The 21,692-nt window shown below is 47.8% G+C and overlaps 1 protein-coding gene across 2 annotated transcripts in view; it reads right to left on the bottom strand.

Moving 5' to 3' along the window:
• Positions 1 to 228: 228 nt before the first annotated feature.
• The window catches only part of DOCK1 (dedicator of cytokinesis 1), a 540,207-nt gene continuing 518,743 nt past the window's right edge, over positions 229 to 21,692 (bottom strand). For both annotated transcript variants that reach the window (XM_025396230.1, XM_025396231.1), the window contains exons 48-52: positions 19,279 to 19,424; positions 13,131 to 13,329; positions 8,412 to 8,565; positions 5,176 to 5,327; positions 229 to 1,415 (exon numbers count right to left, since the gene is read on the bottom strand). In XM_025396230.1, the coding sequence (XP_025252015.1) occupies positions 1,320 to 1,415; positions 5,176 to 5,327; positions 8,412 to 8,565; positions 13,131 to 13,329; positions 19,279 to 19,424 (747 nt within the window). In that variant the 3' untranslated portion in view covers positions 229 to 1,319. The remainder of the gene's footprint in view (positions 1,416 to 5,175; positions 5,328 to 8,411; positions 8,566 to 13,130; positions 13,330 to 19,278; positions 19,425 to 21,692) is intronic.

Here is a 21,692-nt window from a genome sequence, read left to right as displayed (position 1 = left end):
CTCGGCTCAGCTCCTGTCTATCAGGACATACAGCCATGCACGGGACATGGGCACTTCCCATCCGGGCTCCAGATCAGACACAATTAACAGAGAGGATTAAAAACAACGTTTGAGGAAGAGGTGCATATACTAATGTGTGTCACCAAGCACTTTAACAAAGCACAATAGAAACAGCAGCGTCTGTATTTTACAATCAAGGATACAAACATAGTATGTCAGACACCATGAGTGTTTTAAAGTAACATTTTATTTTTCATTGTCAATGATTAACTTTTGAGTCTATTAGAAGAGTATCATGATTATAGTGAATAAAAAAATATAGATGAGAGAATACAAATATTAGGTTATACAAAGTTAGTTTTTAAAAAATCATTGTCCACCAAAATTTTCAGGACTTTGGAGTTCTGAAAAAAAAATTTAATTTGTGTGTGTGTGTGTGTGTGTGTGTGTGTTTGTTTAACACTAGCGGCAGTTAAAAATTAAGAACACATATGCAGAATCATTTGTGGACGCCTATTATAATAAACAGAAGGACCACAAAAATTAAAACAAGTTCTAAGAACCGTCATATATACAAATTTCTGTACAGAATGAGGACAAAAACAGTTCCCCCAATTAAAACCAGCTCTTGCGGTGCACACATTCTTTTTCAGAAAAGAACCAAAATTTATCTTCCTCTATGCACTTGTTTTTCCATTTGATTCAGTATTTTTTATGCTGTTTCCACCCCATAAATTAGTAACTGTTCAGTAGCTGAGAAATATCCTATTTTAAATTATGCCAGGGGAAATCAGGAGCTTCCCTGGAGGGGCTGAACTTCATTGTCTGATGCAGGCGGGAGACACACCTCAACCAACGAAGTCACACCACCAGCCGGAACAAGGAGGGGCTGGATAAAACATCCCATGGCAGTGAGGAGGATTCCTGTACATCGTCACTACACCGCTTCCCAAGAGTGAAGGCCTAGCCTCTCCTACTTGGCTGAGCTCAGGGCAACTGAGCTCTTTGCAAATGCAAGTCATTTGGCACAAAAAGAGAGAATGCTTGGGCAAGACTCAGATTCTCTCAGAGGCCCCCAACTCTGATAACCACAATGGCACATCCCGGGCCCATACCCACCTCCCTGACCCACCTTGCTCCGTGACACTAAAGGCCACTCACTCCATGGTGAGAACTGAGCTCCTCTGACGGAAAAGCAATTGCACGAAATGTTAACATCGCAGGCCCAATGAGGTAAACAGCAGATTCAGGGGACACGGAAGGAGAGGACATGGAGACGGGGGAGGGGCAGCGCACTCTTTCCAGACAGCCTTGCGACGTCACTGCACGATCCCGGAGTCCACCGATGTCTGCTTGCGAGTTGTCTTTGGAGGGGGAGGAGGCGGAGTTTTGCTGGGCAGTGGAGGTGGCAGATGCTAGAAAACATGAGGATGGGGAAGACGTTACATTACTGATGTCCTGACGGAAAAGAAGCCGTCTCCAGGTGGGGTCTGACCTGGCACAGCCACTCAGCCGGAACCATCCTCTCCATGTGAGTTGGGCTCCATACTGTCTGACTCGGGGCTGCCAGGTCTGCTAGGCTCAAGACTGGGCTGCTATGGGCCTGGGCCTGGGCCTTTCTGACGCCTCTGAGCACTCTCCTACCGTCTGCTCGGTCCCTGAGAGGTACCATTGCCCTTTGCGTGGCCTTTATAAATTTAGATGCTATTGACCAAGTTACCCATCTACTGTCTAAGGGATAAACAAGTCCTTAGAGGCACTCTCCAGGGGTGAGATGAGAGAACTTCTTTTGCTTTCGGAGCTTCGGGCAAAGGTTAGCAAGCTTTTCCTGGAAAGGGCTAGATAGTAAATATTTCCAGCTTTTCGGCAGGCCACACGGTCTCTGTTGCAGCCACTGAACACCACTGGTGTGGCCGAAAAGCGGGCATTGACGGTGTGTACAGAAAGGGGTGTGGCTGTGTTCCAAGAAAACTATTCACAGAAACAGGTGGCTGGTTGGCTGGCTTCAGCTCATGGGCATAGGTCACTTGAGATTCACAAAAAAGAACATTAATTTCCAATGTGAAGATAATAGCAAACCCCCTGCTGATGGGCCTGGCTGGAGTGTTACGACTGAGGGCAGCTGCACCCTATTGCTTTCAGGACCGTCATGCCCATCACACACACCTGATGTTCAGGAGACACTCTGGAAATATGGGTCGATCAAATAGGAAAATGGATGAATGAGTGAATACATGAATGAGCGAATACATGAGTCAGTGGATAAATGAAGAAATGAACAGGTGAGTAAACAAAGAAATGAATGAAGAAGTGAACAGACCAGGGTAGGTGGGAGCATGCCACAGGCAGAGGAACCAGACTGAACGCACAGAACACTATCATCTAACTTAAGGGTAAGGGTGGATTTTTAACAGCCTCTCAGTGTGGGTTTGCATTTAGCTGAATGTGAGAAAAGAGGTTTTCAAGGATAGAGAGTGACGTAGTCGAGTCTCTCACTCATGGCCCAGATTTCCTCCTGATTCACAGACAAGTAAATACAAAAATGACTGAGTGCTTAACACAGAGAGCAGAATACATGTGGGAAAGTAAAACTGTTAAAGACATCCTATGAGTATATGACCTTATATTAAGGAAGGTCAAACAACAATGAAGTCTTTTTAAGGCTGGTTAGACATCTCTTTTGAGGTCTGATGAAACTGCTTGTTTACATGTGAAAGCCATACTGATAGGCCAGTGAGGAGCAGGTAAGGACCAGACTAACACAGCCTGATACCAACACAGCACTGCAGATGACCTCTGTGCCAAATATGGGCATGTCAAAAGCTTACCACCAACAAGCAAAATGATAGCTCAGATTACTGACGGGAAGAGCTGTTTGGAAAGAAATGACAGCTTAGTGGCAACAACTAGAGACAGAGGTGCCCACAAGCCTGAGGCTGATCAATGAGAGTGACAGGAGGATATTGATCACACCCCCATCATGGCAGACGGATGATCATTATCCCAGAACAGCTTTCAGGGCCTGTGCAAAGGGAGGCACCCCAGGAAATGCAGCCGCTTCCGCCTAATGATGACATACTAACCAGCAGCATGTCACCTGAGCATGCGCTCAGGCTGCAAGTAAATTAACAAGAAACAAAGACGGAAGACACTTGGGTCATCAATCTAATTGAATTCACACCCCCTTTATAAATTGAGACAGAGCTAATCCATGTTATCCCTTACTTAATCAACCGTATGTGGCAGCGGTAACCCACAATGGTGTATCCAAGAAATTGAGACAATAAAATGTTACCCCAGAGTTGATGTGTAACAAGACGAGGAAGTGGCTGTAATTCTTAAGTTTAGAATTTTCAGTTTACTAGTGTAGGGAGACTAGGGGGAACATTCTTGCCTTTTCAGTAAAATAAAGAGACGAAAACGTGACCAATTAACGTAGCTGTTAGGGAAACAATACTCCAAGCAACCCAGTATTCTTGCTAGACCCCCCGAACCTCGTTTTGCTCTCACAGTAGTTAGAAATGCCCGGGAAAGGTCAGGCTTCCATTTCTGCGATGCAACAAGCCATCCCAGCCTGCCAGAAAGCGCTCTTCACAGGGGAACCTGGTGCCTCCTCCAGGACCGGTTCCTCATCAAGGCGTCTCTAGGGAGAGGGAGCCTGTTTAAATGGCACTTGGGTCTCGGAAGCGCAATCTGCCTCTTTGATATTAAAGATGACTGCTTGTTAGTTTTCTGATCCAAAGGGAATGATGAAATACGTATGATGTACACAAACACCCTCTCTCTTCCACTCCTCTCATAAGGGATGTAATGATCTTGTGGAACACGCCGGGAACAAGTCTCCATAAAAAAAAGGAAAAGAAACAGCATGTGGGATTTATAGTGTTTATTAAAGAAAAAAAAAACAAACCCATGTCTCACCATGATGAAAAAAACAGAGCCACCCAACAGTCTCCTGTTTTCAACGTTCTACAGGAGTTTTGCAGCCATATAATTACTGAGGCTGGATAGCAAAAAAATATGGCCAGCTGTCCAGATATGAAGAGGGATATTTTACTCTTCAGACCACACTGATTTAATTGTCAAAGGCTGTGAATAACATGGCCCGGAGAGGGCTGAGCCTGGAAGCAGAAGTTCCCGCCGCAGCTGAGTCAGTCACTGGCCCGCCTCCATCCCACTCATGCTGCCCTCCGCACACGCCTGGGCCCGACACGAGAGGATGGGGCTGGGACCCGTAGGGCTGAGTGATGCCCGACAGCATCCTTGAGAACCAGGAGAGGAACGGGGTAGATCTGAAAAGAATGTTTCTAGAATCGTCAACTGGTAACTGAGATGTTTGTTTCAATGGCTTTTTATGACTCCGACTAACATTGCACGGGCAGGCAGGCCCAGGGGCTGTTCGGCACCAGGTACGTCGGGTGGGAAGAATGACTAAAACGGTTGGTTGCTGGGAGGTATCAGCTTCAGGGACTCACACCAAAGAAGGGTTCCAGCGGGTTGCTTAGGCTTACAAAGGCCAGTGCTGCCAGAGGAAGCCAGGCTAGCACCCCCGAACTAGCACTGGGGAGGGCGCTCAGGGGTGGGGGCACAGTGAGGGTGACTGTCCAGGAGCCAAACCTGGCTGTCCTCTGCAGTCTCTGTAAGGTGAATGCCTGTCAACACCCAGGAGCTCCCAGCACCAGGTGAGGCTGCCTGGAGGAACGTTTGGAGATGAGAATGTTTGGAGATGAGATTCTCCAGGGCCAAGCAGGTGTACAACAGGTGCCTGCCATACAGGGCGATACTGGCCAACCTCTTTAAAAAGTCAGACCTCTTGATAGAAAAGCTACTTCTCAAAAATCAAAATTTCATTAGAATTGCATTTCCAGTGGAATGATCTCCGTGGTGATAACCGATGACAATCTTGGAATGTCTATCCTCTTCCTCTTTCTGAGGCATGATATCAAAATGTGCTTTTTGATGCAGTTATTGATAATGACACAGAGCCACAGATCTTACTCACCAGAGTCCTTAATGCTTTGATACCTTTTGCAAAATCAAACCCGGCCCATCATACATGGTTTTCCTCACGTGCTCACTAGCCCAAAGTAAACCTGCTAATATCTGGAATGAGGGACTCGTCCTACTTTGTGGAGGGGAAGTAATGAAAGCCCATGTTTCAGATTGCCGACTTACCCTCTGGTGTGGAGGTGGAGGTGGAGGTGTTGGCGAGCCCAGCAAGTCCTGGTTTTCCATCAAATTCCCGTAATCTGCCACGCTGCCTTTGAGAGGCAGAGGGGGTGGGACGTCGGCCACGTCTGCCCCCGTCATGCCATTCAGCTCCAAGCCTGGAAAACCGGGATTTATTTAAAATCGGCCCGACTTCCCCAAGGAGCCTGATTGCTCAGGGAGCTGCTCCACGTTCCCTCCCAGACAGGCAGGCACGCTTGTCAACAGAGCAGATGAGGGCAGGGAGGGGGCGAACACAAAGGGTGGGACCCTCTCCCAGTGGCAATGTTCTAGAAAGAGAATAGCAAGTATCACATGACAACTAAAACCGGAGCATGAAGCAAGGCATACAGCCACTGTAGAAAGGGTGACGTTCACCACGGCCTCTTCTGTCCTGCCTCGGGCACCCTCCCTCGGGCCCCCTGCCTTGGTGGAAGTTAAACAGCTGGGTGCCACAGGACTGTCTCCGCTGCTGCTGCTACTGATTTCAAAGCCCAGCCAGGCCTCTACAGTCACCCCTGCAGTTATCACCTGGAGAGATTTGCTAAGCAAAGTCTAACACGGTGACCAGCCACCCAGCGTCCAATCTCTTTCCACAGGAAAATCCACAGTCGCATGAAATGAAGTTATTAGCTGTAGCAGTCACTGTGGCTGTTGCTTTAAATAAGCCAAGGGGAAGTACAATTGATTTTTAAAGTAAACTGGAAACAATAGTCATTTTCAAACGGAGGAATAATCATTAAGACAGGATATTTTCTCAACCCTTGTTGAGACTCTTAAAAATAATTTGTTTTCTTTTATATTAAAGAGAGAAAAATTGACATTTTTACTGATGAGTCTCTTTTGGAGTTTTCCACTAGGATCCGTCTCATGAAAAATCCTTTTTTAGGAAGATGCATCCTAGGAAGGGCACAGTGTCAGCTTAGAGGGCAGCTCTGCCATGGGGCTGAGGGAAATAAGCCTTCGGTGGGTGACTGTCTTCATGATTGCTGCCTATTTGTTTGCTATTATTGTGGTAAGATATATAGGATATAAAATTTGCCATTTTAGCTATCTTTTAGGGGACAATTTGGTGGCATTAATCACATCGGCCATGGTGGACAACCATCACCATGATGTATTTCTGAAACATTTCCATCACCCCAAATGGAATTCTGTAATCATTAAACAGTAACTTTCCTCCAGCTCCTAGTATCCTCTACTCTACTCTCTTTTTTTTTTTTCTTTTTTTTGAGATAGAGTCTCGCTGTGTTGCCCAGGCTGGAGTGCAGTGGTACGATCTCAGATCACTGCAACCTCCACCTCCCAGGTTCAAGTGATTCTCCTGCTGCAGCCTCCTGATTAGCTGGGATTATAGGTACACACCAACACACCCAGCTAATTTTTGTATTTTCAGTAGAGACGGGGTTTTACCATGTTGACTGGCTGGTCTGGAACTCCTGACCTTAGCTGATCCACCCGCCTTGGACTCCCAAAGTGCTGGGATTACAGGCCTGAGCCACGCCTTTCTGTCTCTATGAACTTGCCTTAGATCTTTCATTTAGGTGGAGTCATACAATATTTGTCCCTTTGCGACTGATCTATTTCACTTGGCATCATGGTTCTGAGGTTCGTCCGTGCTGCAGCACGTGTCAGACCTTCACTCCTTTCTACGGCTGGGTAATATTCTATTGCACGGACATTTCTTTGGATGTACATTTTGTTAATCTGGCCATCAGCTGATGGACATTTGGCCTGTGTTTGCTTATTGGCTCTTGTGAAAAATACTGCTACGAATATTATCTGTTTGAGTCCCTGCCTTCAATTCTTTGGAGTACAGGCCTAGGAGCAGGACTGCCGGTTCATATTACATGTTTATTCTACATTGAACTTTGGAGGAACCACTAAATTGTTTTCTGCAGCAGCAGTGATGGTGCCTGTTTTCAATATTAAAATAGATTTTAAACACATTTTTAGAAAGATCATGTAGTAATAGTGCAAGGATGTGAAGATGCACCCTCCAAAGACATATCCAGTGCCCAGAAAGCTCTCTGCCTACTCAAGTAAACTCACATATCCGCTCCTGGAGCCAGCCTCCCCACCCACTGACAGTCTCCAAAATCATGACTGCTCCCCTTTCAGCAAGAGGAAAATCAGGAGCAGAGGACACTCACTCACTGCCTTGAACAACCCTCGCCACAGGGCATGGAGCTCTCCTGCCTGGGACCCCTCTCTGTGCCACAGGAAGGAAGGAGAGTGGGCTCCCCAGTTCTGCTGCCATCCTCACCCCCAGCACCTTCTCCCTGCCAAGATTTCTCCTCTCTGCTGGCTCTGAATCCAGTGGTGAAAAGCTGTCTACCACTTAGAGTGAGTTGAGCAGAGTCTTTCCGAAATGCAGACCTCTTAGGGCCACCCAGAACCTCAGAATGTGTCTTATTTGGATTTAGGGTCTTTGCAGATGTAATCAGCGAAGGATCTCAAGGTGAGATCATCCTGGATTTGCAGTGGACCCTGTATCCAATGACTGCTGTCCTTCTAAGAGGAAAGGACACAGAGAAGGAGGCCACATGAAGACAGGGGCAGAGAGGGGAGTGATGTGGCCACAGCCAAGGAGGGCTAGGGACTGCTGGGAGCCACCAGAAGCTGGAGGGAAGCCTGGGACAGGCTCTCCCTTGGAGCCACCAGAGGGAACCAACTTGCTACCTCCTTGATTTCAGAGTTCTGGCCTCCAAAACCTTCAGAGAACAGATTTCTGCTGTTTGGAGCCACTAGTTTTGTGGCAACTTCTAGGGTAATTTAAACATTGGTCAAAACTAGAAAAATAAGCTGTGCCCCTTAGCTTTTGCCAACTGCCTGGAGGTGCTTCTCCAGTGCACAGTCCTAGATACAAGCAGGCCCACGGCCTCCTGCAGCTCTGTGTCCTGGGATAGGAAGTGGGGCAGTTCCACGTGCCTCACAGGTCCCCTCCACATGGACCTTGGGACAAACCCTGCACTTTCTGCCCCTCCAGCGCTGGAGACCTGGGCTCTGAGTTTTGGCTTGATTTGCGAAAGTCCAGACTCTACAGCCTGCTCCAAGGGACACTCCCAGGAAGCCAGGTGTTTATCTGAACTCCCACCCTCTGCTGCAAAGGGAGGCAGGAAGCGCTTCTAACCTCAGAGCCTTCAGCCAGGGGAAGTCACAGAGCTATAGCACGATACGTATGTGCGGACTCTTCTACTTACTTGACTGCATGCTGAAGCTGAGCTTGGCCCTTGGTGTAACCGGAGGAGGTGTTTGCTGGGAGGACGGTGACGAGGGGGACACTGAGAAGCGCCTTTCGCTTCCAATGACGTTGATCACCTGGCTCTTCGGTCTCTGGGGCCGCAGCGGACTTATCTACATTGAAAGGAGAGAAAGAGCACAGTTAGGGTCTGTTATGGGCCGAGTTGCATTTCCACCTGAATTCCTGTGTTGAAGTCCTGACCCCCATTACCTTAGAATATGACCTTAACTGGAAATAGGGTCTTTGCAAATGATCAAGCTGAGGTGTGGCCTGTTAGTGGGCAGATTGTAAGACATGAACAGGAAAGGTGGACGGGGAGGAAACTCTGGAAAATCTCATGCCCCAGAGACCCCCACAAAACACACATGCTAGGTGTGAGCAGAGGGGAGGGGAATACCTAGGCAGGAGGGAGCACCCTGAAACACCCCATAAGACACCCAGTAATTGCTCCCTCTGCAGCTAACCTGTTACAATGTAGCTGGCTACATGCTGATCAGGAGGGAAACAGGGCAAGGGGTTAATTCCTAAGAGATACACTCGCACAGTAAGTACAGATTTGACCACAATACGACCTTCTTGGGGTGGTGGTAATGAGCAATGCTGCCATTAGGTAGGATTCCTATTGATCACTGAGCCCGAGTGTGCACATCAACTAGCAGCAAGGGAAAGTCCCACAAACCTGGGCGGGAACTAGGCAGGGAAAAGGTGGAGACTTAAGACAGCTGGGAAAATACACAAAGACAAAGGGAGAGGCTTAAGACAGAGGTGGGAGCTTAAGTCAGTCCAGTATAAAAACCACAACACAGAACTCCCAGGGGCTGCTCTCCACAGGGTCAGCCTGCTCCTCTCCTGGAGTCTACGCTACTTTTATTTCCTTAATAACCCTACTTTACCTACTTTACTAATTTCCCTACTTTACTGATTGGTCTCTTGGCTGAATTCTTTCCTCTAAGACTAAGAATCAAGGACCTGCACACTTCCCAGTAACAGGTCCTAATCCAATAGGACACGTGACCTTATGAAAAAGGGAAGTTTGGACACGTGTTCCAGAGCAGAATGACTCCCAGGTGTGCTCAGCATGCTTTGGTCTCTTTGGTGTGTACCTGAAAGTCTAGGAACTGGCTGAAGGATTTTTGCTATTCCTTTCCTTTGCTGCTTCTCACATCCTAGGTCATTACCGGGCAGGGATTCTTTTTCTCTCCTTTTCAATGCATTTTTTCCTGCTCATCTCTGGCTTTCAGAGGCACTTGACTTTCCCCCACCGAAGCCCTTTCCCTGTTTGTTCCATCAGTAAGTTGTATGTATATATTTCTTACAGGTTGCTCATCAGGCTTTGGGGAACAGGAGCAGTGACAGAATACTCTGAGGCAGGAGTAATTGGAAAACTTATTAACCCAGCCAAAAAGGAGGGGTCAAGGTTCTCCCCCAAGGAAAGGCAGGCAGGTGAGTGGGCAGCTCCGGCTTGGTGCTAGGTCTGGGGGCCTGGCGGATGGGCTGTGCTGGTTTGGGTGAGCAACTGAGCAGGTAGGCTTCAATGTCTGCCCCAGGAGGAGTCAGCCGAGCCAGGGCCAGTCTGGAGGTTACCGAGGCTGGAAGGAGGAAATGGGAACCAGGCTTGGGAGGAAGATTCAGGCCTTCTGGCAAATGAGTGACAGAGCCAGGCCAACAGGTCTATTTCCAGAACTATACTGTGCTGTCGGGGGAGCCAAGTGCCCAGGAGCTGCACCTCCTCTGAAGAAATGGCCTTGTTCCAGGCAGCAGAACTGCCGTGGGAAGTCGGGAAAGGCTGGGTGAAGTGCTGGGCCCTCTGAAGGCGAATGTGCTGGCAAGAGAGATTTGGGATCTGCTAAGGTGCTTCTCCTGGCTTCCCTGCATCCCAGGGCGGGCACATTCTGATTCAGAGAGCGTGAGGAGGCTGGCCTGCTGCGATGCAAATTGCAGCCTGGAGGCTCTGGCTGGAGAGGCTCAGCTAAAGGTCAGGAAATTGTTGATGATGCAAATCAACTAGGAAACCAAACCTAGCCCCAGGGGTGAGGAGGGAAAACCTTGGCAGAAGCTGGGGTGCAGGGGAGGCCAGCAGGGGGGAAGGGCAAGGAGGACACTACAGGAGGGGTAAGCGGGGGTGGGGAGGTGGGGAGGGTGGCTGGTGTTGTCCCCAGGGAATGGGTTGCTACTTCTGCTCCTGTGAACCTCCTCCCCACCTCCCCTGCAGCATGGCTGGTCACAGGCACCCAGTCGCCTGCTGGGAAACTTCAGGTGTCTGACTGTCCTCACAGACCTTGCCGGCACCCGTCCCCTGGAGGAGGTGGCCTCTGTGTAGACACACAGGTCGCTGGGCTGGACCAAGAATAGGAAGCCTGTCCCCAGTGGGAGGTTCGGATGCCCCGCCTCCTGGTGCTGGAAGGCTCAAGCTGACACTGGGCCAGATGCTGAGAAGCCCCACCAATGTTCTGTGCTCTGACCTTGCTGAGTTCCTGCGGATTTGCTGAGGGTGCTAGGGCCAACCGTGGGGAAACAGCCCTTGTGGTGCTGCCCCTAGCCCTGCTGTTTGCAAGGATCCTAGAACGATGCTTGGGCCACAGGCAGGGACAGAAAATGCACTGTGCTGGCTCTGTGCCTGTCATGTGTGTGCTTGTGTCTTTGGACTTTTCACACAAGTCAGCTGTGATCAATCCTGCCACTTGGCACAACTTCTCTGAGGCCTCCAATTTAGCATCTTAAAACGGAGCTTAAATTAAAATGTATGAAAGACTTGCATAGTGTCTGGCACTAAGTAATACTCAAAAATGCTTCTGTTCATTCCCCTACCCAGCTACGATGTTTTGAGACTTGAGAAATCTACCTGGGGCTTGAGAGAAGGAGACTTCAGCCAACCTCTGGGGTGGTGGGCATCCCAACTTCCGAGAATAGCAGACAGAGCACGCTGTGTGGTCAGGACCCCCTCAATCTGCTGGAGGCTGAGCGTCTGGGTGCTTCGGGCCAGCCTCCAGCCAGTGCCCCCCGAGGCCTGACATCTCGGCCACCCTCACGGGAATTCTCCAGCCCCGCTGCAGCCACAGGCCGCAGAGCAGCGCTGGCCTGCTGGACGTCAAGTCATGGCTGGGGGGTTTGCCTTCCACCTCTAGATAGCCAGGTAGCATGTGACTGCTTTCTGAGTGGTATGAAGCTGCAGCCACAGGCCACAGAGCAGCGCTGGCCTGCTGGACGTCAAGTCATGGCTGGGGGGTTTGCCTTCCACCTGTAGATAGCCAGGTAGCATGTGACTGCTTTCTGAGTGGTATGAAGTATAGATAAAACCAACTTTCTGGGTTTTAAGTTATAAACAAGCAGTGCAGTACGTCTAACCCTCTAATCATAGCCCACTGGCTGCCCAGGACTGAGACAAGCAAACACCCATCTATTTCCAGGGAGGGCAGCTCCAATCCTGACTTCGTCTTTGAAACTGACAGCCCACGAGAACCCCTTCTTTATTTTTGTTTCCAACTACAGCTAGCACTTTCAGAATCAAGTTCGCTCTGGAAGTGGGCTGTGCCTCATCTTTGCACTCACACTCTGATACAGCTTGTCTCCTCCAAATCTCATGTTGAAATGTTGGGGGTGCGGCCAGTGGGAGGTGTCTGGGTCATGGGAGCTGACCTCTCATGAAGGGCTTGGTGCTGTCCTTGCAGTAATAGGGGTAATGAGTGAGTTCTCATTCTATCAGTTCATGTGAGACCTAGTTATTTAAAAAAGCCTGGAACACGACCCCCTGCCCATACTCTCTTTCTCACCATGTGACATGTCTGCTCCCCTCCCCTGCCTTCAGCCAAGAATAAAAGCCTCCTGAGGCCTCACCAGAAGCCAAGCAGATGCTAGTGCCATGCTCATACAGTCTGCAGAACCATGAGCCAGATCAACCTCTTTTCTTCATAAATGACGCAGGCTCAGTTATTCCTTTACAGTAACACAAAACAGACGAACACAGACTCCCAATGTGGTGTACTTCTGGGAGGATCAGCTCTCAGGCCCAGCCCCAGGATGAGAGCCGGCTCCTCGGTTTCACCACCCTCACACGCTCACAACTGTGGAACGAACAAGACTCACTAGGACCTGTTTTTAAGGTCGGTTCAGCAGCACGGGCCACGTGAAGTCCCTGTAAGTCCTTGTGAAAGACGGCCAGGAGACGGAAAGGTGGAGCAGATGAGACAGAGCAGGTACCCCAGGAGCAGGTGCAGCTGCTGGGGCCTGGTGGGAAGAGGTCTTTGGATTCTAGTTCCACTGATTTTCACACTTGGGCCATAACTAGCTTAGAGTTCCAGTCAACAAGGGGCGAGGAGAAGGCATTAGCTGACATGGAGGACTGTTTCCTGACAACAAAAGGACTCCTGCTCATCTTCTGGGATGTTAGGACATGTGTAGGAAACAAGTCCAACAGAGCCAGAGCGGCAGAGCCTAGCAGCAGAGCAGCCTTGCCCCAGGCCCTGCGGAAGCTGGACGAATGCTAAGCCCAGCTCTGCGGCTCTGGCTGTCCTACTGCCTTGGGACATTTGAGGTTAGGGGAGGAGGACCCCAGGTTTTTGAGTTGCTAATTTACAACAAGTGCAGTCAGAGCCCACTGTCAGCCCTGTTGGCTACAGGTGGGGCAAAGGTAGGTCCCTGAAGCTACCACAGAGCGAGGGAAGATACCCTGTCAGGTTACCGTTTCCGAAAGGATCACAGCCTCCGACTGCTGCAGGGAAATGTCGGTGGGTTTAAATTCTTTCTCAAATATCTCTTGATGTTTGCTGTTCCTTTTTTCCTTCTTCTTGTCCTTCTTCTCCTTCTCCAGGTCATCCTTGTCCAGCTTGTCCTGGGACCTGGAGTGCATTTTCTTTGGCAGGAGAGGCTCCAGAGCAAACCTAAAGGAAAGGTCAATGATGTCTTAATAGGAGAGCAATTGCTTTCCACCCCACAGACACGTGTAAAGTCACTCACAATCCATCGAAGGCATTTACAAGGAAAGCAATGATTTAAAAGGGAGGCCAAGGGCGACTTCAGATACACAGTCACCAGATGCAAGGACTGTGTTTCAATCCCAACACGGAAAACTGTGAAAAAGATAGAACACTTAGCACGATACGGCAAATGTGAAGTCTGACCGGATATTTGATGATGACATTAAGGAATTGTTCATTTACGATGGGAGGATGGTATTTAGGGTATATTTCAAAAGGGGAACCCTTGTCTTTTAGAGATTTATATAGAAATATTCTGTGTATTTTTTAATGGGGAAAAACGGACATCAATGCAAAGAAACGTCTGCTACCTTAATCCTGACCAAGGCTCTATGATTACAGATAGACGGTTGTTTCCAGGTGAAAGCACTTTGCATGGCTCGGTCAGAAGCAAGCCAGGGCCAGCTCACAGGTGCTTCGAGATGCCCTGAGGTTTCCAGCTGGCAACTGAGCTGGAGACAGAAGACCTGCATTCTAGCTCTGCCACTTGTGGGTGACTCTTGATGTCCTCACAACCTCTGGCAGCTGTTTCACTTATAAAAGGGTATGAAGACACCACCACCCTTCTGCCTACCCCACAGTTGCTGTAAAAACACATTCGTGGTTACGCCATGGAGTAAATGAATCTTAGGCTAGTTTCTAAGGCATGTACCAAAAGGTTAGTGTGCACGCACATCCACACACGATTGTGATTTGTCACTCCAACACAAGATTGGCATGTCCATCCTGTTTCTGGTCCTAGAAGTCTTATCAGGAGGTGGAAGAAATCGATCCAATTCTAAGACTGGAATCTCATCCCTAGAAGCTCCCGCTGTGAGGAGGAGTCAGGACACACGGTTGAACGGATGAAGGCATGGGCCCGCCTGAAAAACTGTATAGCATAACTCACATGGAAGGCAGGGCTGTTACTAGGATCTTACATTTTCAAATTATAGCCTGCTCTTTGGAGCTCTGAGTCCTCACAGCAACTTCCAAACCTGACTTCCTTGACTGCCTGGAGAAGAAATTGGCTTTTTCAAGGGGAGCACGATTTCAAGAGAAGAAAATTTTCATCCTAGCTCTAGTTTCTCTTACATGTATTTCTGAATGGGACACTTGGAAGAAAGCCACTGTTCTCATTAAGAAGGCCATTGTAGGCCGGGCGCGGTGGCTCAAGCCTGTAATCCCAGCACTTTGGGAGGCCGAGACGGGCGGATCACGAGGTCAGGAGATCGAGACCATCCTGGCTAACACGGTGAAACCCCGTCTCTACTAAAAATTACAAAAAACCAGCTGGGCGAGGTGGCGGGTGCCTGTAGTCCCAGCTACTCGGGAGGCTGAGGCAGGAGAATGGCATGAACCCGGGAGGCGGAGCTTGCAGTGAGCCGAGATCCGGCCACTGCACTCCAGCCTGGGTGACAGAGCAAGACTCCGTCTCAAAAAAAAAAAAAAAAAAAAAAAAAAAGAAGGCCATTGCAGGGCTGGGCGCGGTGGCTCACGCCTGTAATCCCAGCACTTGGGGAGGCTGAGGCGGGCGGATCATTTGAGCTCAGGAGTTCGAGACCAGCCTGACCAACACGGCAAGATCCTGTCTCTACAAAACATACAAAAGTTAGCCAGCCATGGGGGTGTGCACCTATAGCCCCACCTACTCAGGAGGCTGAGGTGGTAGGATGGCTTAAGCCTGGGAGGCAGAAATTGCAGTGAACCGAGATTGTGCCATTGCAGAGCCTGAGTGACAGAGTCAGATCCTGTCTCAAAAAAAAAAAAAAAAAAAAAAAAAAAAAGACAGCCATTGCAACAATCTTGCTTCCCACTGATGTGCTCACTGGACGGCCATTGCAACAATCTTGCTCCCCACTGATGTGCTCACTGTTGATTTCTAGGTTGTGTGTCCCATAGTGGGGAGTCAACTGAACCAGGAAGGGAAGGATCATTCACAAAACTGCGCTTAAATCCGCTGAAGATGCAGACTGCCCAGAGCAAGAAGCACCACCTACTCTTTGCTTCTCCCATCTAATGTGGCTGTGCAGTAGGATGTGCTGCAGGAACATACACTATGTAAACAGTAATGGTATTAAATCTAAGCACTTCATCAATAGCTGTTAACGTCTCCATAAGATAGATAACAGGATATGATGTGCCTCTGAATGGAAGAACATACAAGTACCTATGAAGTCATCCCTAAATCAAATCTGAATCTGATCAAATCGCTAGATTCAACTAACTACCAATATGCAGGGAATATGGAGAATCGAGACACGAATTAAACCATGCGATAGGACATGCTATCAGCAAAGTCCTGATGGTGAGGACCATGACAGGATATGCAACCTAGGATTTCCCACAAATAAATTACAAGGGAGAAAAGGGGACTGAAGGAGACCTAAAGAGATAATATCCACCAAGTGCGAGGTGCAAGGTGGGGACCTTATTTGGATTTTGCTTTAAACAAACTAAAAAAAAGACATGACAATGGAAAATTAACACTAATATATTATTATAATAATATGGAATTCCTGTCAATATTTTTGGTGTGAAATAAACTATATTACAATAGTTTATATAATATAACCTAGTTATGGTTTTAAAAAAGAGTTCATACCTTTTAGAAATTCATATTGAAATAGCTATAGATAAAATGATATATTTGAGATCTACTGGAAAATATGATTGATACAGATTGAAAAAAAGATTAGTTAAAACCCAATAATTGTCAAGACTGGCTGTGGGGCATGGGGGCCTCATTATACTATTCAGCCCACTTTGTATATATCTGAAATTTTTCTTTTTTTCTGAGACAGTCTCACTCTGTTGCCCAGGCTGAAGTGCAGGGGTGCAATCACGGCTCACTACAGCCTCAACCTCCCCAGGCTCAGGTGATCCTCCCACCTCAGCCTCCCAAGTAGCTGAGACTACAGGCATGCACCACCACACCCAGCTAATTTTTGTATTTTTTGTAGAGATGGGGTTTTGTTACATTGCCCAGGCTGGTCTTCAACTCCAGAGCTCAAGCAATCCACCTGCCTCAGCCTCCCAAAGTGCTGGGATTTTAGGCATGAGCCACTGGACTCAGCTTTGAAATTTTTCTATAATAAAATGCTTAAAAAATAAAAAATGACTGATAAAATATACCAGTATTGACTTAGATCATTAAGGCATTTTGGGATATCTGGACTTTTCGCACTGGATCTATGATACATCCATAACCATTAGGTGTGAAATATTGTATCTATTATAAGCAACAACCAAACATTTCATGATTTTATTCTAGGTTTAGCAGAACTTGAGATAATGTAGGTAAGAAAAGGATTAGTAGATGCTGTTTAGCTCAGGGAGAAGACCCCGGTTGTGAAATCCTGATGCTTATACAAAGAACCCAGAGAAAGGCAGGTGGAGTTCTAAATTTTCACATTATGAGAAGCAACTGCCTGCAGGATGAACTTTATTCTGCACATAACCTGTGACATTTGAGACCAAAGCCTCATTTTCTCCACATTAGTTAGCTAGCAAAGGGTGGTAACCCCAAGAATGAACACAAATCTGGACTGTAATAAAGATGCCTTCCAGTTAAAGGTTAAACAAATGCCTTCTGGGGAAGAGCTGGCAGCCCGAGTTCACATGTGCAATTCACTGCTCTTCTATCTAAAACCTCCCCATCAATTTCCACCCTAACCCCTATGTTCCTAGAAATATAAAAACCTTTCCCTAACTAGCTTGGGGATTTTCTCGGGGAGAAGTTGAATTAAATTTCTTTAGCAATCTTGCTGTAAGTGACAAGCACACATGATTTAAATACCTCTAAATTGAGAATTTCCATATGGACTTGGCCTTATAAATATCAGATGCTGATAAAAATTACTGTTAAGAAAAAATGTGGGGATAGTTCGCAATTATCCATCGGGCACATCAGTCGTTGGCAACAAAGGGCAGTCAGAGTTGAGCCGACCCTTGGGGCTCTCTGGAAGTTTGTGTCTGTGTTGAAGGGGCCAGATGCCTGTGGGTTTGATGGGGTGACGGATTGTAAACCAAATGGGATTGGACACACAAACTGTGCAAATCGGCAGTAAAACAATTAGAGGTTCTTCTGTGTTGTTGAAATTGCATGCAATATTTTTTTCTTTTTGTAGAAGAACAAACTTTACATGCTTGCCACTCAAAAATACAAAAAAATACCAATGTTGCAGTTTTCTTTGCAATAATCTGAGCTAATGCAAGAGCCACATTAATGCAAGAGCTCAATAAATGTTAACTATTGGGTACTCAAGAACAAAAATGCATCTCGGAAGTGGCCTTGTAGAAAGAAGGTGGCCCATGGGTACTTAGAATAGTCAAAATCATAGTGATAGAAAGTGGACACTGGCCGGGCGTGGTGACTCACAACTGTAATCCCAGCACTTTGGGAGGCCGAGGTGGGCAGATTACGAGGTCGGGAGATCGAGACCATCCCGGCTAACACGGTGAAACCCTGTCTCTACTAAAAATACAAAGAATTAGCCAGGCGTGGTGGCAGGTGCCTGTAGTCCCAGGCTACTTGGGAGGCTGAGGCAAAATAATTGCTTGAACCTGGGAGGCGGAGGTCGCTGTGAGCCGAGATTGTGCCAGTGCACTCAGCCTGGAGAGGGGGACTCCTCTCAAAAAAAAAAAAAAAAAAGAAAGTAGACATTGTCAGGGTGTCAGGGGTGCGGGGAAAGGAGAATGCGAAGTTAGTGTTTAATCGGTATGGGAGGTAAAAGGTGGGGAATTGTTCAGTGGGTACAGATTTCAGTCTGGCAAGATTAAAGAGTTCTGGAGGTGGACGGTGGTGATGGCTGCACAGCAATGTGAACCTACTGAATCCCACCGAACTGTTCACTTTAAAATGGTTATGATCGCTTGAGCTTGGGAAGTGGAGGCTGCAGTGAGCTGTGATTCCACCACTGCACTCCAGCCTGGGTGGCAGAGTGAGAGTCTGCCTCAAAAACAAAATTTTTAAAAAGGATAATATGCCTTTTATTTTCCAGAGTTGTCCTAAAAAGTAGGGACAGATGGTCATTCTCAGAAGCACTCACTTAAACACCATTTCCCTTTAAAAGGTAATAAACCTCACCAGAAACAAAAATAAACAAAAAATTTGCTCTCCAAAAAAATGAGGAAGGGAGGAAAAAAAAAAGAAGGTGGCCCAGCCATCCATCATGAAAGCCTGACGCTGTGACAGCTGGCTTGGCAGAATGGTGTCACGTTGTGTCATGACAGTGCAGGTTGTGTCATGCTCAGACCACACCAGCTCCTGCCTGGGCATGGCCCTGGAGGTGAACAGGAGATGAAAAGTACAAAGTGCTTGGCCAGCAGGGAATGTACCTTGCTTCTTCCCAGGGGTGTCCAATCTTTTGGCTTCCCTGAGTCACTTTAGAAGAATTGTCTTGGGCCACACATGAAATACACTAACACTAACAATAGCTGATGAGCTATATATATATATAAAAAAGAAGTCACAAAAACAATCTCATACTGTTTTAAGGGAGTTTATGGATTGGTGTTGGGCCACATTCAAAGCCATCCTGGGCTGCATGTGGGCCGTGGGCCGTGGGTTGGACAAGCCTGTTCAAAGCCGTGCTGAAGAGGACTGAACACTCACTGGATGTTCTAAATTAGATGAAAACCTTACCCAAAGTGGTACCCAAAGAGAGGATGTTTTTCTCAACAACTCACAAGACCTCAAAGTAATATTGGGCACTATGGTCAGAAAGTCTTGGAGGGTCTCAGTTTCAAAGATAATTTTGATGGACACAAAATCCTCAGTTGTAAGAAAATAAACCCAGAGCCCTGGGTGGCTCCTTCCAGATCCCCCAGGCCCTCGCTGCTCAGCCCAGCCCTGCTGTGAGCTTGACTCACCCGTCGGAGCCTGGCCTGGAAGGGGTGCTGTCCGATGAGAGGGAAGAGACAGAGGCCACAGACAGCGGCCGGGATGAGGAAGGCATCGTGAAGGACCGCACCATGGACCGGGGGCGGCTGCCTCTTCTATCATCCAGACTTGAGGGCTGAGAGCGAGAAAGAGAGAGAGAAAGAGACTTGTTTGATGCCTGTGCCTGCCATGGTCAGACTCCTGAGACAAAGTGATCTTAGCAGTGTGGAATCGAGACCATCATCGTTTAGACTTCTGTAAACAGTACCTGTTCTTGTTCTGAGTGGAAGACAAAAACAATGATTATTGTGGAGTATTTTAAAACCTAACCCAATACTGTGAAAGCATCGGAAGGAACCTTCTTAGCTTTTTAATACTCAATGCAGTTTTCTTCAAAGACCGCAATGTGTCAATACATTCCAAAGCCACAGGAGAATGTGCCGACCAGAAAGTGTAATGTAGAGTAACACCTAGCGAGTGATTAAAGAGTCTTTCGATCTTTAGATGAATTTTGTATATCTCTGCATGTTGATAGACTATACAGGCCATCAAAATGCATGAATCCATAATGACTGACCTCCTGTAGACAAAAATAAGATGCTCCTGCTGCCTAATTAAAAGTATGTTTCCTTTCTGCAAGTGACTGATGCCGTGGAGTAGATGAAACCACCGCTGAAGTTGCTAAAGCTTCTCCCACGTGCTAGGTAGTGAACTAGTGATGCATTGTGCCAAAAAAAAAAAAAAAAAAAAAAAAAAGATCTCTAGACGGACTTTTCCATCTTCTTCTTGACATATTACTGAAACAAGTGTCCTTGAAATATAGCATGTGTCAACATCCAATTAGCTAGAAAATTCTAGTGTACCTGCACCCCAAGCCAGATGTTGGCACATCTGGGACTGCAGCTGCTGCACAAGGACTTTCCTTTAGCCTGAGGATGTGGAAACTAAATTTCTCTAGGGCACTTCCTCTCTGTGTGGCGCTGACTTCCCCACGCTGCAGCCCCACCCCGCCCATCTCATTCAGCCAATCACCTACCGAAGACCTGCTGTAGACCATGGTTCCAGCCCTCTGAGGCCAGAAGCGGTAGATTACAGGTAATATTCCTATAACACCACTTCACCATCTGAAAAGTGGGCCTTTCTTAAATATGTGGTCCCAAATAAAACAGCATTTGATGTGTAAACTATCTCTTCAATAATAAAAACTTCAAAATCGTAAAAGGGCACGAATTGGCCCCCATTTTCTGCACATTTTCTGTAAAGCAGTGGTCCCCAACTTTTTTGGCACCGGGAACCGGTTTCATGGAAAACAGACAGTTTTTCCACAGACTGGCAGGGGGTGGTTTCAGGATGAAACTGTTCCACCTCAGATCATCAGGCATTAGATTCTCATAAGGAGTGTGCAACCCAGATCCCTCACATGCACAGTTCACAATGGGGTTCATACTCCCACGAGAATCTAATGCCGCAGCTGATCTGACAGGTGGCAGAACTCAAACAGTAATGTTCCCTCACCCGCCGCGCACCTCCAGCTGTGGGCCCAGTTCCTAACAGGCCACAGACTGGTACCAGTCCATTGCCTGGGGGCTGGGGGCCCCTGCTGCAAAGGACCAGGTAAGCATTTTAGGTTTGCAGGACATACGGTCTCTGTGGAAACTACCACACGCCGCCAAGACAGCACAAAAGCAGTCACAGACAATACAGAAATGAATGAGCATGGCCCGCCTGCCAACAAAACTTTAGTTACACAACCAGGCCGGGGGCCACAGTTTGCTGACCACTGGCTCTGAGTGACGTGCAGCTGGGATTTGCCAGCAGAGAGGAGCTGGTCAGTCTTGGACTGACCAGGCACCAATGATGGTGCCAGGGGATAGCTCCATGGAGATGTCCATTGTAATTACTCTGCCTTTAGAAGAAACTAAAAGGGAAATGGTTCCTTGGGGATTATCCCCAATTGTGAAAACCTTACCCTATACTTAATCTCAGAAGGTGACCTCAGGTCTTGGCTGAGATGTGTGAGTATGGATTTCAAGGAATAAAGGAAGGGGGCTGGCAGGAGGATGACTCCCGCCAAGGAAGGACAGAGGGTACTCTCGGGGTCCCATATTTGCAGGGCACTCCCTGGGTGCAACCATGGATTCTACTGGGCGGTCTGCCTCATAATTCCTTCTTGATTGAGCAGAGCCTCTAGAAATCAAGACCTCAGGGCTTTACTTTTGTTCCATCTGATGCAATCAGAGTCTCACCCAGTCCTGGCAGGTGTGACTCCAGGGCCAGACACTGACTGAAAGCAGGGCTGGTGGGTAGGAGTTGGGGATATTGGAACTAGGCTAGAATTGTGGCCCTGGCACTGACGGTGTGACCCTCCATAAAACCCGGAGCCGCTCCGAGCCTCAGCTTCCTC

The sequence above is a fragment of the Theropithecus gelada genome, chromosome 9 (assembly GCF_003255815.1).
Source record: "Theropithecus gelada isolate Dixy chromosome 9, Tgel_1.0, whole genome shotgun sequence".
NCBI lineage: Eukaryota > Metazoa > Chordata > Mammalia > Primates > Cercopithecidae > Theropithecus > Theropithecus gelada.
Note: the sequence above shows the minus strand (reverse complement) of the source record. Positions and strands in the feature narration are given on the sequence as shown.